This window comes from Ahaetulla prasina, chromosome 3 (assembly GCF_028640845.1).
Source record: "Ahaetulla prasina isolate Xishuangbanna chromosome 3, ASM2864084v1, whole genome shotgun sequence".
Classification (NCBI taxonomy): Eukaryota; Metazoa; Chordata; class Lepidosauria; order Squamata; family Colubridae; genus Ahaetulla; species Ahaetulla prasina.
Window position 1 is genome coordinate 163721318 of NC_080541.1, and position 17877 is coordinate 163739194.

Genomic DNA, 17877 nt, shown 5'->3' on the forward strand with positions numbered 1-17877 from the left:
TTTCCAGACTTCCGGTAGGCCCGTTTTTTGCCCTGCCAGAGCCTCTATGCGAGCTCTGTACTTACCTGGCATCCAAAATGGGCCACATGGAGACTCCTGGGAGAGACATGGCAGCATGGGCATATGCGCACATCTCCCGCATGCACAGGAGAGACCCAAAAATCAGCTGGAAGGTGAGAGGCATGTGCACATTTGCAGTGGAGCTGATCTAGGGCAATGGCTCGCGTGTCTGCAGAAATGGCTCTGAGTGCCACCTGTGGCACGCATGCCATAGGTTCGCCATCATGGTTCTAGTAGAAAGTAGCAAGTAATCCAGTTATTTCAGATGCAATATTACTTATAGCTTTCAAATAAAGCAATAGATTTCCCCTTAATAAATGAAAACCCATTTATTTCCAAGAGGCCAAAGTGAGATTCTTATGGTTTGGGTTGGGACTCAAGAAAATACAAACATAGTTGGATAGTTTACCTACACCATTAACCTAACTCAGATCCTGATCTTTTTAGAGGCATGTGTTGAACACTGTCTGTCAGGAGTGGTTCCGGATCTCAAGCAGGAAATCTTCGTCCTCTGGAATTGTTGCAGTTTACCTCCAGGAGATTGAGGCAGTTCATCCCCACCTACAGAGTGTCATTGTCAATTTAGCCGATGGAAATGGCAACACAGCCCTTCATTACAGTGTTTCGCATTCTAACTTTTGGATTGTGAAGCTTCTTTTAGAGACAGGTAAGAATCTTTAATTTATGCTTTGTTTTCACTGGCTGGGCTTTGAAAAGTCCCATTGAATTGGCTTTTTTCATTCCGTTTTATATTGCCAAATCTGGTGTCATAGATGCCTGGTATAAATACAATGATGAAAAATGACAAAATGTGAGTTGTCGCAACCCTTCTCCTGCCTTTCATTCACTATTTATCTGTTAGCAGCTACAGGTGAATGAAACTTTTTAAATATTTCATGGCATTCGGCACATTGAGTATAGGACTGCATACAATAAAAGTACATAGAGTTGACTTAATACTTCATAATTAGGAATTGTTACTTGGAAACTTTTTAAGATTGTAAGAGAAATCTATAATTCAGCAAGAATAATTTCATACAAGGGAGTGATCGTTAGATCAAATAAGAAAAGAGTCTTGTGAAATTCTCATCCAATAAACAGGAATGCATTTTTCTACTGAGAAGAAAGAAGCTTTGTTGCTATTGAGTTGGCATGCCAATCTATAAAATGTTAGAAAAGTGGCATATTATCATAAGTGTCTATAAATCAATTGTTGCGCTAAAACTTCATAACAACTCCAAAAGATTCAAACAAGGCTGTTTTGTTCTCTCAGTCGATTGCCTTCGGGCAATTATGTTCAGAGCTACACACAGACTTTAAATACTAAATTGTTTCAAGTCTTTATGAAAAAAAAAGGAAGAATGATCTGAAGTTCTAGTAATGATGCAAAGGACACCCTGTATTTCTTTTCTCTGACTGACAGCAAGCAATTTTTTTTTAATCAACTTTGCTGCTTGGGATAATTTCTTAGAAAAGCACACATTCTGCTCCTGAACTACCTTTTTCTACTTCTTTACTCACTATAGTATGTCCTTTTGCTCTTTTACTCTGCCTCTTTCTTTGAGGAATTCTACTTTGAAAACTATGGTTATTTGGAAGTTTAGCAGGAAAAAAAAAGGATAGTTAGATGTATTGTATGAATGATGATTAGGGCACTCTATATTTGATAGGCATACAGTAAATATGTGGAAAATGTATACATTCAATTAGACACGATGGATATGATCTAGTCTAACTAAGTCCTAAATAATTTTGGTGGGTTGGTTCTGTTTGACTAAATCTGGCTCTAATCCAATATATATTCTCATAGGTAAGGTAACTCTTACTTTTCCCTCCTACTTTTTTTCAGAGTCCAAGTGTATTGCAACATATTTTGAATGAAATTAAATTCTGTTTACTATCTCAGCACATTTTCTTGGCTGATATTCAAGTTGGCATTAATTGTCTAGACAATTTTGCATACTACTGACCTCTGCTGACCAGAGATAAAAATGTCACTATTGTTTAGGGGCCCATTTATATTTGCAAATGGGTAACATATCAAGATATTCTTATATCAACAAAAAAATTCCGATAATATTTACAAATGTGTTCAATAATCCCTACCAGTAAACCATGAATTGCCCTTCCTTGGATGAAACTAGATGAATCAAGAATTCTTCATTATGCTCTTAATTTAAGATGATTTTTTATGCGTTTGTTTTTGTTTGGTGGTAGATGCTAAATAAAGTCAAAGAAGTAAAGTTGATGGAGGGAAGGAATACATAACTCTTATAGTTCCCCCAACAAAATTTTGAGAAATTCCCATTATGATTTTCCCATGGCCTGAAAAGACATGTGAATGTTGTCCCAAAGGTGCTTTTTCAAGAAGCAATTGGACTTTCTTTGTTTTTCCTTGAAGACATTTTGTTTCTCACCCAAGAAACTTCTTAAATTTCTTGAAAAGCCAGTTGCCTCTTGAAAAAGTACCTGTGGGACAACAATGACCTGGTTGACTGATAATCTCCATAAACATGTGAATATTCTTGATAAAACCTACCTTGTAAATTAACTACCGTATATACTCGAATATAAGCCGATCCGAGTATAAGCCGAGGTCCCCAATTTTACCCCAAAAAAACTGGGGTAAACTGGGGACTCGAGTATAAGCCGAGGGTGGGAAATGAGGCAGCTACCGGTCGGGGAAACCCTCCCTCCCTCAGCCGAGAAGGCTGGCGGCTCCCCCGCCCCGCCCTCTCACTGCACCGGCAGGGCTTCCCCGCGCTAATGCAAAAGCCCGCCAAGTTTGCGCCATCCGGTATAATGTGAAAAAAAGAAGAAAAAAAAAACCTCGAGTATAAGCCGTATATACTCGAGTATAAGCCGAGGGGACGTTTTTCAGCACAAAAAACGTGCTGAAAAACTCGGCTTATACTCGAGTATATACGGTATCCTAAAACAGAAGCAACAGAAAGGGCTAACAGAAAGGGTTAATGCAATTATCTATATATCTTTCTGGTTTATGTAATGATAAAATAGTTTTATAGTTAAAAATTATTTATTTATTTATTTTGTTTGTTTGTTAAACATGAACAAGTTGACAAGTATAGGTATGAACATAAACATAAACAAAGAAGTAAATACAAATAAATGGGGACAGTAAGACAGAGACGGTAGGCACACTGGTGCATATATGCATGCCCCCTTTATGGACCTCTTAAAAAGAGAGTTCCAGATTGTCCAAACCCAAAATTTTAAACCTGGTGGTGTAGGTAATTCTATTGTGAGTCAAGGATTGGAGTACTTTTCTTGTGAAATATCTCTGAATTTGCTCAATCGTATTAATGTCCGAAATACAGTGTGGGTACTGGGAGGATGAGCTGTATTCAAGAACTGGTCTGGCAAAGGTTTTGTGTGCCTTAGTTAGCAATACAATATTACTGGAGAAGAAACTTCACAAAATTAGGTTAATAACTCTTAGTGCCTTTTTGGCAATGCTGTTACAGTGAGCTTTTGGGCTTAGATCTTTTGAGATGAGCACTCCTAAGTCCTTGACAGAATGTGGGTCATCTACGAGATTGTTTCTGCCCAACTTGTATTTGGCGTTCTGATTTTTATTGCCAATTTGTAGGTCAAAACATTTATTAGTAGAAATTTGGAGTTGCCAATTGCGCGACCATTCTGATGCATAGTCAAGGTCGCTTTGTAGGACAGCAGCATTGTGGTGAAGAATGCATCCTAAATTAAGGTCAGAGAGGACTACAGCCATGCAACTCAGCATAACTAAAGGTCCTGCTGCCAATGCTGTCCAAGACTGAGAGGGGTTGTCATTCTTTCTCTCATTTGGTGCAATAGAAGTAAGGAACATAATCAATCAGCCTTTGTCTATATAGATGTAAATGCTGAAGACAAAGGCTGTTCTTCTTACATACATGATACTGAAATGTGTATTAGGCAGAACTGAAGCTGCCTGTTGACCCTGGAAGGGAAGGAGACAGAGAACAAAAAAAAAGGTTATGGTCTTTTCTATTGTGTGAGGACCATCAATATATGGGTACAATAATGGACATTGTTTTTGTTAGAAGGTGCTAGGACATGGAGTCTCCTTAGAACATCAGAATATAGAGGTTCTGGGACAGCCCACAGCAAGGTTACCCCATATTGTAGTTATTAGATATCCTAAATAGCTAATATTCATGCATCTTAATGCATTTTTTTGGTAAGTTTTGTGACCATTGACCTTGTGAGCTTTGGGGTTCCACTGTAGTTACACATGTAGTAAAAGATATGTTGTTGCATCTATCTCCAATTGCTTTGGCTCCTAATTTAATTAAGCATTTCCCCCACAATGTGTGGAAGCTCCTTAGAAGAATGTAGACTTCCTATTTCTACTTGTGCTGTTCTTGCTTCTTTTGAGTCCTGTTGATTCTTATTGATGGAAACCTTTTTGGCAGTAACATGATGGATACAGATATAGTGGCCATTCAGCTGAGGTGAAACCTCTTCTTCTCTCTACTAACAGAGTTATTAAGTGGAAGAGCAGCTCAGTTGAGAAGTAGCTCATTTCCTGAGGCAAACTAGGTATGGGAGGATTAGATTTTGAGACTATAAATAAATCAATTTTGGAAAGTCTTCTTCTCCAATGACTGATATCTAAATCTTTGTTTTTCAGGTGTTTGTGATGTGGATCATCAAAATAAAGCTGGGTATACAGCAGTAATGATCACTCCACTAGCATCAGCAGAGACCGAGGAAGAAATGGAAGTAGTCAAAAAGCTCTTGCAAGAAGGCAATGTCAATATAAGGGCTAGCCAGGTATACTGAACTTTTGGCTAACTGCAAAGGCTTTTTTTTTATACGATCATTTTCTCCAATTACTTATGTCTTATTTATGTCTTTAATAAGACATAAATAATTGTCTTAACTTTAAGCCTGGGAGTTGAAGTCCTCCAGGCTTAAAGTTACCAAGGATGGAGACCCCTGGTTTAAACCATGTAAACACACATTCTATTTCCAGTCTTAGACATTAACAGATGAATTAACATCAACATAAATAAAATTGATCACATAACAATAATTTAAAAAATCAGAAGATGGAGGTACAAACTATTGAGAGTTTTTATAAGTGCAGATTGTGAAACAGCCAACAACTATACATGTATATAGGTTATACCTATATATTTGTGGTCTGAAATCTCTTTGAAAAGTACAGAGATTAGGTATGCCATCAAGATTTGATTTGGTATAGGTATGCCATCAAGATTTGATTTGGTATATATATGATTTTGGTATTTATATAATAAATCTAACATTATATTATATATGTTACATAATATATTATACATTCTATATTGTGCATATAGGATCAATATAAGGACCTATGGATACATATAGGTTATGCAAAAGAGAACCTATGAGAAGAGGTAGGCATTGTGGAAACACAAATAGGAAAAAAAGCAAACCAAACAAAGATTTCAAAGAGGAAAAGATGAAAGTGGTTTCCTAACAAGCTATCACACTCAGGAAAAAATGGGGAATGAATAGTTTTCTGCAGTAAGAATATATGATAATTGAACATAAACTTTCAGCATCAAGTAAGAAAAGACCCAAAAAGAAATCTAAATCAAGAATGTTAGAAGAAGAAGAAGAAGAAGAAGAAGAAGAAGAAGAAGAAGAAGAAGAAGAAGAAGAAGAGGAGGAGGAGGAGGAGGAGGAGGAGGAGGAGGAGGAGGAGGAGGAGGAGGAGGAGGAGGAGGAGGAGGAGGAGGAGGAGGAGGAGGAGGAGGAGGAGGAAGAAGAAGAGGAGGAGGAGGAGACATTTTAAAGAAGAATGTTAAGAAAGGAATTGCTGGAACATTTACTGCCAAAGTAGGATTTATACAAAGTAATCAAGAAAACGCATCTAAGAAATGTGGTTGAAGGAAAACAGAAAAGCTGTACCAAAATAATTTACACACAGGATTGTAGAATGATAGATGCATGTATAGACAGGGAGTCTATTTAGGAACAATTTCACTTGAAATCATTGAAAGTTACATATGATAGGCAGTAAATTGTTGGTAAATAAGAATGATGGATGTGCAGGGCATAGATGAAATGCTAACTAACTGTAGTAGATGGGTCCCCTAAATTCACAAATGGCACAAATGCCAAGTATAGAGGAAGAGAATATAACCTGGAGTAACTGGGAGAAAAAAAATCTATTTATCTATGCCAAATGAAAAAGATGCAAGACAGCGTGCAGAATTGCAAATCATAGCACACTTTCCTGCAATGCAAGCAAACTTTAGATTAAAGCCTTATTAAAAAAAAAGAATAAAACTAGATACGGAAAGAAAAATGCCAAATGAAGATCCAGGGGAACAGGTCATCAGATGCCTAGCATAAGATGGAGAAAAAGAAAGGGAGAGAAGGTTATAATGTAATGTATATAATGTATTCTGAAGTGCTGCCTGCAGATTGATATTTTACCAATGAGGATACATGAATAAGTATGGTATAGCAAAATTGAATACATGATGTATAACCCTCATTAATGGTATTTTATAGGGTGGACAGACTGCCTTAATTTTGGGAGTGAGCCATGATAGAGAAGATATGGTGAAAGCATTGCTGTCATGCAATGCCGATATAAATCTTCAGGATGAGGATGGCCTATCACCATTAATGGTGGCTTCTCAACATGGCAATTTGGAGATGGTGAAACTTCTTTTATCTCATTCAGGCTGTGATCCTGCATTAGTGGACAAGGTGAGAAAAAATAGATGTTCCCCACATATTTTGGGCTGTGTGCTCCATACGAGTTCTTACTTACAAAATTATTTGGACTAGGGCTGTTTCCATAATCTGTTTGAATTGGTGCCCAGTTGGATGAAATCTGTTAGGCAGGCAAAAAAATATTTCACGCTTTTGATTTAATAAAAAAGTGTGGTTATTTTAAAAGATTTGGTGTGGAGGTCTTTTTGATTTAAGATTTTCCGATGGGTCGGACACGACTTCGCAACTAACAACAAAAATGTTTTAACAAGTATTCCAAACATGGCATTATTGACAATCAGTTAATATTTGCATTTTTTTAAATAGAGAACAGACATGCTATATTTTCACAATATTATACCGTATGCTTTTTTTTAAGCTGTTTGCTTGTTTCTTTTTGTGTCAGTTATAAAACTAAAAACAAATAAAAAAGATCCTGAAGTTTGAGCCATATCGAAAAATAAGTTTGCCAGATATTAACCCCAGAAAGTTTCAATTTAAGAGTTTGAAAACCACTAATATGATTTTTTTTTCTTTAGCATGCAGACATTCTTCTAGAAATCTATGTTGTTCAGATAAATCTGCTCTTCATTTGACTGTTAGATCCTTAAAAAGGGAGTACATGCAACACAAAATTACATTAAGGGGTATAGTTCTTACAAGTAATTATTGTACTCAGTCACAGATTGGCATGAGTTTGTGTAGATATAATACCCATAAACACCATAATTATATGTGCATCAGTAATTTAAATCACATGGTGTAATGGCAGCATGATGGAGTAAAACAAGCATGCTGGCAAACAATTTTTATAGTATCGGTAGATTAAAAATTCATGATATAACAAGATTGAGTATGTGGATACGTGCTTTGTTTGAAAGTACAGATTGCAAACTAAAATTCTTCATGGGTGGTTGCCTACTTGCAGAGCAAAGTAATACTCTTGTTCATTTCCCCTGCAATTTGAACCAAATTTAAGAACCTTTGCACTGACAATATATCCGTTATTACTTAAGATTTACTGACCTCCTTTTTGAATTAGTTAATAGGAGGTTGGTAAAGGCCCAGTTCTGTAAAATAAAAGATGATGCATATAGAATACTCAGCAAATACAAAGAAAAATATCAATATGATATTTTCAAATGTGAAAAATAATAACAAATAATTATTTCACATAATTAAGCATAGAAATAAATCAAAAGATTTTATCTGACATTTTACTATTGGACCATGCTGGCTTCCATGTTCTCATATGTTATGTTGAGTAACTCTTTGTTTTACTCACAGTAAAAAATTGGTCTACCGAGCTATTGATGGAATGTCACTCTAGATTCTTTAAACTGTATGAACCAGAAGGTATTATATAGCCTCCATAAAAGCGACCCTCAGTTTTCTGATGTTAGACCAATTTCTATTCAGGAAAATAACTCAACTAGACTAAATACACCCCAGCTTATCTTTTGTTCATTGTTTGATTTACATTGGAAAAACCTTTGTTTACTTTCCTGATGGAAGCTGAAGAAAAAGCTATAATTAGGTACAGATGAATCTTATCAAGTTTGGATTCATTGCGAAAAGGGCCTGGTTTGGAAGCACAATATGCAAACTAGGTCTAAGGCAGGGCCATGATTTATAATGTGCCTGTAATTTCATAAGCACTGAGGCAGCTGGAAACCATCAGTATCCTTCTTCACAAATAGCTCATGTTTATTCTACATCCAGTCAGTGCTATTGAGATAAAGGAGCTGTTCCATGAATTAGTGGTCCACTCTACCAGCAGAGGACTGATTTTATAAAGAGAGATATGGTTCTGTAAAATTAAAAGAAGTCAAAGGATTCATCTAACATTTTATTATTGGATCATACTGGTTTCCATGTTCTCCAGCATTGCGTTAAGGAATTTTCTTTTATTCAGAGTAAAAATTTGGTTTACTTAGCCAATGGTGGGCTCCCACTCTATGAATGAATATGGGTACAGGTAGTCCTTGACTTACAACAGTTCATTTAATGACTGTTTGAAATTACAACGGCACTGAAAAAAGTGACTTATGAACGTTTTTCACAATTATGACCATTGCAGCATCCCTATGGCCATGTGATTTCCATTCACTTGATGATCTCTGACCTTGATTGCTTTCTAGCAGACGTTTAATCACCAAACTAGGTAATATCATCAGTGAGCACTGATGAGGTTATCTAATTTGGTAATGAAATGTCTGTGGGAAAATTACCAAGTACAGAGAACATAAGAACTCCACAAACAGTTGATAGATAAATGACTGTTCTCACATAGAAGTATTAATGGGCTTCCTAATATATAGTAAAAACAATGGTGCTATTATTTATACACATGGTTCACATCAAAATATGCAGCTTTAAATGTGTGTATGTCTGATATCTGGGAAAACTAAAGAGTTTAGGAGAGCTGGCATAATAATCTCCTTTTTTTTTGTTTTTCATTATGTAGGCTGGCAATTCTGCTTTGTCCCTGGCTTTGAAATCTGCCCACATGGAAATTGTAGAGTTCCTACGGACCCACATACATCATACTCAATTTCTGAATACATAAAAGGAAATGGGAAAAAATTGTATCTGATTGAATGAGAAATTTATAACAAAAGACTTATTGTATTAGCCAACTCTGTAACCACTTTATATGCCAATGATTTAGCTGATAACCACTGATGTATCTATTTACAGGAAAAAAGGAATTATGCCATTATTTGCATACATTCCTCATAAATGAATCGCTCTCCTGAGCTGTTTTAGTCCTGACCTATAACCAGTGGTGGGATTCAGCCAGTTCGCACCACTTCGGGAGAACCGGTTGTTAACTTTCTGAGCAGTTTGGTGAACTGGTTGTTGGAAGAAATCATTAGGGCAGAGAACCGGTTGTTAAATTATTTGAATCCCACCACTGCCTATAACCACTGCAACAAATGAGAATTAGATTACTGCATTGCCTTTGTATTAACAACTATTCTTTTCTTCCACAAATTATTGCCTTCTTAAGGGGGAGATTTCAGCCTATTTTTATTTTTCAAAATACCTGTGAAAAACATTAAGAAACTACCTTTGAAAAGCATTAAGAATTTATTTGTTGACATACGTCTTCCGTTGCCTAGAATGATGGCAACCCATTTATAAGGATGAAGTGCTTCCAAAAATTTTATGAACACACCAAAGCTATTCAGTGGAAATATTGGTAAATACCGTATATTTGGATAATGTGATCCTAGATCAGTTTATATGAATTATCAGGGTACTATGACCTAGTAAAGCAGATAAGTTATGTGCCACCTCTAGTTATAGAACTAGCGGTGGCACAGTAGTTAGAATGCAGTACTGCAGGCTACTTCTGTTGACTGCTGACTGCCTGCAATTTGGCAGATCGAATCTCACCAGGCTCAAGGTTGACTCAGCCTTCAATCCTTCCGAGGTTGGTAAAATGAAGACCCAGATTGTTGGGGCAATATGCTGACTCTGTAAACCGCTTAGAGAGGGTTGTAAAAGCACTGTGAAACAGTATATAAGTTAAAGTGCTATTGCTATTGCTATAGTTTCCCTGCAAGGTCACTCCTCTTGATTCTCTTATTGGCTTTGGCTTGATGCTACCAGAGTTTACTTAATTCCAGAAACCAATTCATTGTTGTAGAAGGGAATCGGTTAAGTCCAGATCTTGTTCTCGCTAGAAAAGGGACAGCTTAAGGATATAGTTTGAGACTGATCCCAATGCTATCTAGAGCAGGGGTCTCCAACCTTGACAACTTTATGGACTTCAACTCACAGAATTCCTTAGCCAGCATGCATAGGCTGAGGAATTCTGGGAGTTGAAGTCCACAAGTCGTAAAGTTGCCAAGGGTGGAGATCCCTGGTCTAGAGGATCCTTGTTAGTATAAATGGCATTGACACTCTTAGGCCTGAGAATCACTAGATCAGGGTTACCCAAATCCTGGCCCATGGCCCATTTAAAACCGGGCTGTGCAAGTGGCGGGTGAGAGCATGTGCGCGTGAGACTCCATTTGTATAAGCAGCGCATGTGTGTTCACTTGTCGCTTGCGTGGAACCATTGCCTTTCCCGCCTCCCTCACTGCTGCCACCACCATTGCTGATCCACAAAGCCAGAAAAGTTTGGGACTGCTGACCTAGATGTCATGAGACACTATCGTTCTATAGTGTCCCCATTTTGTATAAATGTCTCACAAGAAATCTATTGTGAGTACTCTGGATCTAGCAGTGAGATTTAGCCCTTCCTTCTCTTCCATATTCCGTATTTCTGCCTTTACAGAAGATAATGTGAAATTTAATCTGTTCTTTGCCAGCCTTACCAGAAATCATTAGCTATCATGCTATGCTTTTCTGCCCGTGCTAATAGCTAATGATTTCTGATAAAGGTGGTAAAAAAAAGATCAAATTTCACATTATCCACTGCACAGCTAGGCATAACCAGCCAGATAAATAAGAAGACATGGAATTAAAATGTAAACCCTCATAGTGAGTTCCTACAGACCCAGAAAAATCAATTTATTGAATTAGCTGAGAATAGTGACTCTGCTTTTAAAATGAATGTCTAGTATTTTGCTCCTATGGCAGATGATGTTTCCAATTTAGCTATAAGCACAGTAGTAAAGCAATATTTATAAAATAGATAGTGCATGCTATTTTTAACCAGCTGTTTCAAAACAAAATTCAGTCAATTTGTAAGTTGTGCTATTTATTAGTATTGATTTTGGTAGGTACCAATGATCAGTGCTTTCTTAGCACGCAGTAAATATAGATTAAGATATCCTTTACATACTAATCCAATTGACTTGACATATATGGCTGTAAGAACAAGTATTTAAAGTTCAGTATATCAGACAAGGCTTGGAAAAAAGTAGATTCAAATCAGTGGTGAAATCCAATTATTTTTATTACCGGTTCTTTGGGTGTGGCTTGGTGGGTGTGGCAGGGGAAGGATACTGCACAATCTCCATTTCCACCCCACTCCAGGAAAAGGATACTGCAAAATTTCCATTCCCAACCCACTCCAGGGGAAGGATACTGCAAAATCCCCATTCCCTCCCCACTCCCGGGGGGAGGATATTGCAAAATCTCCATTCCCACCCCACTCTGGGGCCAGGCAGAAGTGGTATTTGCTGGTTCTCCGAATTACTCAAAATTTCTGCTACCGATTCTCCAAACTACTCAAAATTTCCATTACTGGTTCTCCAGTAACCTGTCACAATCTGCTGGATTTCACCCCTGATTCAAATCTACTATTAACCACGCAGGGGTGTCAAACTGGCGGGCCATGGGCTGGATGCATCACGCACAGGCCACGCCCATCCCAGTTCCGCAAAGGGAAAAAAGGTTGCGATGCGTGATGCCACAAGTTTGACACCCATGCTCTAGTGGATCACCAGGTCAATGATTCCAAATGATTGAACCAAAATGAAAATAAATGCTTTTTCTAAATTAGGGAATTAATATTAAAAAAACAAATAGAAAGGAATAGGAGTGAAATTGTGTACAAACTCTAGTTTTAAAAAGAAACACATGGGCTCATTTAAATCTAATTGAGCTTAGTTTATAACTAAAATATAAGTCCGTATGAATAGCAATAGCCTGCCTATTTTTTATTTAGAAAAAATACATGAATGTATCCAGTCCAAATGCACACATTATTTCTTATATATTAAAAAGCACAAATACGTTGTTCTCTGTCCTTTTGGAATTATTATATGCACAGCACTTTTATCTCATGTAATTTGTATTTGATCAAAAATCTTAAAATGAACTATATTTTTCTCTGGAGGCTTGAGGACAGCTTTGATACAAGAACTGCTTTTTCTTCTTGGGTTTTCTTTTTTGGTAAGTGAAGCACAAAGAGCAAATTAATTTAAACTTTCTTGTGAGGATGATTATTTTCATAATTGTGTTTTGCAGAGTCTGTCTCATTAGGGCTTCATGTGAAAGGTGCTTTTGGGCAAATATCTGTTCCTTAGTTTCACTAAGCAAAACTCTTGGAAATCCTGAATTTTGGGAAATGAAATGTGATGGGCCACAAGTTTGCTCAGGGGTATCAAACTTGTGGCCCATGGGCTGGCCATGCTCACAGTTTAGCAAAGGGGAAAAATGTCATGATACGTCACGTGACAACAACATGAAACCCCTGTTTTAGCTGATTCCACTTACTGAGTATCCCTCCCACAGGGTAGCTAGCATGTACAGGTAGTCCTCGACTTACAGCCATTTGTTTAGTGACTCTTCAAAGTTACAACGGCATTGAAAAAACCTGACTTATGACCGGTTTCATGCTTATGACCATTGCAACATCTCCATGGTCACGCTTGGATGCTTAGCACGTGCCTCATATTTATGACGGTTGCAGTGTTCCGGAATCAGACGATGTACCGTTTGCAATTTTCTGACGAGAAAAGTCAATGGGGAAGCGAGATTTACTTTATAACCGCGTTACTAACTTAACAACCGCAGTGATTCACTTAATAACTGTGGCAAAAAGGATCATAAAATGGGGCAACACTCCCTTAGTTTAACAAATTTTGGACTCAATCGTGGTTGTAAGTCAAGGATTACTTGAAACCATTGCAGTGCATATGCGACAGGCTTTCCTTGATTTTCCATAGTTCACACAATAACTTTCAAACATACATTCCACAGTCTTAAAAATATGCAGGCAGCTCCTCAACCCCCCCTCCCTGCCCCGTGGATCACTTAAAGTTCAGGGTGATGAAAAATAATATGCAATATGTATACTCTTAGTGATTCCGTCTTGGCTTTGGGCTGCAAGTGTAACATTTGAAATGGCTTAATTTGCTATGCATGTATGTGATATCGTTTTTGCTTAATTTGGGGGGGAGGTGGGATAGGTTTGCTGTAATCTATTGTTTTCAGGCAAATAAATTGAACTGAAAAGCAATCATTTACTGGCAAATAAGTTTTGAAAATCTGCGTTTTAGAAACATGTAATATAATAATAACAGAGTTGGAAGGGACCTTGGAGGTCTTCTAGTCCAACCCCCTGCCAGGCAGGAAACCCTACACCATTTCAGACAAATGGTTATCCAATATTTTCTTAAAAATTTCCAATGTTGGGGGGAAACATGGATGCTACTTCTCGAAGAAATAAATCACATGCTTTTCCAGGAACGTGCAAGACTTCATGGCTGCAACACTGTAAGAAGCATCAGGATTCCTTTTAAAAGGAAAACCGCATGAATTATGGCTGTGCAACACCTTAGCAATAATTTGGAAAAGATAACTCAATGTGCACGAGAATGTTTAACTTTGTCTTTTGCTATTTAAAGCAGCTGCATCTTTTCCTAAGTTACCCTCTGCCTGAGTTTCTTTCCGTAAGACAGTGCTTTTTCTTCTTCCAGATTTCTTACTCATTTGAATCTTTAGAACAGAACCACATTTTATTTGGATTTGGGAACTGTGGTCTCTTATAATTACAGTAAGGAGGACTACTTAAGACCAAGGTACATAATCCCAGAGATTGATATTGATCAACCCAGGGTTCTCTGAATTTGAACATAACAAGGATCAATGGTTAATGCAGCAACAATGCTGAACCTAATGAGAAAAGAAGTCTCAAAACTCTTCTCCGAGGAATTACACTTCTAACTCGGCCACCTATCTTGATACAGTGGCTTGGTAGTGTAGGAAGTTAGCACCCACCCCTCTCCTACAAAAATGAAATATTCGAGGAAATATTAAAAAGGCAGAATATTTTATTTCCCTCGATGAGAAATGAAGAAATATGTTTTTTTAGGCAGAAAGCAGATTCACTCTTAATAGCACCCACCCTCCTCAATAGCCCACAGCAGATATCCACACTTAAGAGATAAAGGGCTAGCTAGGTCTATTCAAAGGCAAATATCCTCACCCAAGGTTAGGATTAGCCCTCTACCCATCTCACCACATGGCACCTGGGAAGATTACATCACCCAGCAAGGCTCAACTGAACTTGGTCTCAAAACACAGCCTACAGAGTTGTCCCTGCATGGCCCCATGGGAGTCTGACAACCAATCAGAATGCAAGCTCAAATTCAAAGCCCAACAAAGGGCATAAAGCCAAGACACTCTCAGCATCTCTGCCCTTTTCTGCTCAGGAATTCAAGCCATGTGATCCTGTCTATCATTAAACCATCTTTCCAAATGGTCTCCATCAGTGGTGGGTTTCAATTTTTTTTACTACCGGTTCTGTGGGTGCGGCTTGGTGGGCGTGGCATGGTTTGGTGGGTGTGGCTTGGTGGACATGGCAGGGGAAGGATACTGTAAAATCTCCATTCCCATCCCACTCCAGAGGAAGGTTACTGCAAAATCTCCATTTCCTCCCGATCAGCTGGGACCGGGGAGGCAGAGAATAGATGGGGGTGGGGCCAGTCAGAATTTTTACTACTGGTTCTCCGAACTAGTCAAAATTTCTGCTACCGGTTCTCCAGAACTGGTCAGAACCTGCTGAAACCCACCTCTGGTCTCCATGTTTCCAGTGTCTTTTTACCCACTTGGAACTGAACCCAGATGGACATATCTTCCAACAGTAGTTATCCATTTCAGAATCCTTTCTGTGTTTTGTTTCAACTCAGTCTTGATTCCTGGTGACTACCAGACAAGTCCATGCAATTTTCTAGGCCTCATTTTTGGAAGTAGTAGTTCTTTGCCACCTTCTTAAGGTTAAGAGAAAAGTGGCTAGCCTATGGTTATCCATGGCTTTTAAGCCTAAAGCAGAACTTTCCCTGCTTCTAATCCATCATTTTAAACTCCAGACTGAATTGAGTCTCCTTGCTGACAAAGAAAAAGAAAAAAAAATGTCAAAATTAAAAGCAAACTGAAGCACTACCTTGTAAGGAGTTTTGGGGTGATGGCAAAAAAAATCAACCCTTTCTCCTTCGAGAGATATTATAATCACACAGTGTGAGAATCCAATTTTATTAAAAAGAAAAAAGGAACATACTGCCAAATACCCTTTTAGCTTTAAATAGTGTCATAGAAGGCATTCAGAGACCAAGGAGATAGTATGCAAAGCTTCTCTAATCACAATATCATTTTGGGGAAGATCTTAAATGGTATCGCTCTGCCTTTAATTTAGAGGAATGCTATTGTAAAGTGGTTTCAAATTGTATAAAAAACATACAATTTACTGAACGTGTACAAGGGTAACTTTAATTTGCAAAAGGGCTTCTATTTTGATTATAAAATGTAGAGTGCTCTGTAATAGGCTCTTAGAGAAAAGATTGAAGAAGAAAGCAAACTAATAAACGAGTCCTTTCATATTTTGGTAAGGTAACTATGGGGCACATGGTTACCCAGAGCATCTCCAACTTAAATCATATTTCAAAACCAATTTTATTTGGAATATTGAAAAGGTCCCTCCTTTGACCTTTCTGTGCTACAATACTGTAATACAATTAAGACTTTCCTTCAGCAGGGAGTCACAACAAGGCATCGGTGAACTTCATGGCAAACTGCCATTTAAATTAGTCATACGAGGCTCCTGGCAGAATTGCTCTTTTAAATTTTTTATGAGTATTCCATAATTGCACTGAGAGGAAAGTTTATAAAAAGCTTCAAGAATGCCAGGATTGACAAAAGTAGCCACCGACATTGAAAGGTAATCAATGCAAAGCCGAAAACTCTGAAAGCTGAGACAAACCAAATTAGTCGGAAAAACCAGCACAGTTTTTCAGAAGAAACGTATCATCTGTACTTGAAGTTAAAAAAAAAAAGTAATGACCACAGCAGTGCAAAAGGTTCCTTTAAAATGTTAAGTCCTTTACTAAACTGCTGTTGTTAAAAATAGATTAGAACTAATCCTCTACTTACAACCATTCGTTTAGTGACCATTCAAAGTTACAATGGCACTGAAAAAAATGACTTATGAATGTTTCTCATACTTACAACCCATGGTCACGTGATCAAAATTTGAACACTTGGCGACTGGCATGTATTTATGCCAGTTGCAGTGTCCTGCTTTCAGGGTCATGTGATCACCTTTTGCAACCTTCTGACCAGCAAAGTTAACGGAGAAGTCAGATTCACTATACAACCGTGCTACTAATTTAACAACTGCAGTGATTCACTTAGCAACCATGGTCATAAAATGGGGCAAAGTTCACTTAACAACTGTCTTGTTTAGCAACAGAAATGTTGTGCTCAGTTGTGGACATAAATTGAACAATACCTGTACTTAATCATTCCATCACTAAAACAAATGTCTGGCACAACTGTAATGTCACTGGTAGATCAAAGATTGGGGGGGGAGTCTGTTCTCAGCAATATCTTCCCTTCCCTCTTTTTATATATTTTTCCCTTTTTTTCTTCACCGGATGTGCCACACTATATATTTCAGTGCTGGTTTGAGAGTGTGTGGCGGATCCAATAGATTTGCTCCAGTGGTGGGTTTCAAAATTTTTGACTACCGATTCTGTGGGCATGGCGTGGTGGGCTTGGTGTGGTTTGGTGGGCGTGGCAGGGGAAGGATACTGCAAAATTCCCATTTCCTCCCGATCAGCTGGGACTTGGGAGGCAGGGAATAGACGGGGGCGGGGCCACTCAGAATTTTACTATCGATTCTCCGAACTACTCAAAATTTCCATTACCGGTTCTCCAGAATTGGTCAGAACCTGAAACCCACCTCTGATTTGCTCCAATTTGCCAAAGTACTGGATTCAGAAGCCCAGGATTTTACATTTCTTTTCAAAACCTTGAACGAACCCTTGAATTCATTACTGGGCTCCAGGAATGAAACTAGTTTCATTTCACCCCAGAAGGTCTTTTCATCTCACATTCAATTATTTGTGGCCATGTTTGAGGCAGGCACAATCTGTGAACGATCAAATTGAGCTAGAGGTTGATTCACCACAACCAGAAAGGAAAGGTGAGCTAAATACCACCTCACTCCAGGTTAATATAATTAAGTGATTAGAAGAGAGAGAGAGAAAGAGGGAGGGAGGGAGAGAGAGAGAGAGAGAGAGAGAGAAAATGAATCACACTGGATTCACAGGTTATATATTTACTAGTTAAACAAAACTGTAAATAATTAAGTACATTGTACAATTAGTATTTCTAATATTA

General features: G+C 37.9%; 1 protein-coding gene across 4 annotated transcripts in view; it reads left to right on the plus strand.

Moving 5' to 3' along the window:
* KANK4 (KN motif and ankyrin repeat domains 4) overlaps positions 1-14964 on the plus strand; it is a 77285-nt gene extending 62321 nt beyond the window's left edge. For all 4 annotated transcript variants that reach the window (XM_058178719.1, XM_058178721.1, XM_058178718.1 and 1 more), the window contains 4 exons: positions 508-727; positions 4712-4854; positions 6589-6789; positions 9263-14964. In XM_058178719.1, coding sequence (XP_058034702.1) covers positions 508-727; positions 4712-4854; positions 6589-6789; positions 9263-9364 — 666 coding nt within the window. In that variant the 3' untranslated portion in view covers positions 9365-14964. The remainder of the gene's footprint in view (positions 1-507; positions 728-4711; positions 4855-6588; positions 6790-9262) is intronic.
* The last annotated feature ends 2913 nt before the right edge of the window (positions 14965-17877 follow it).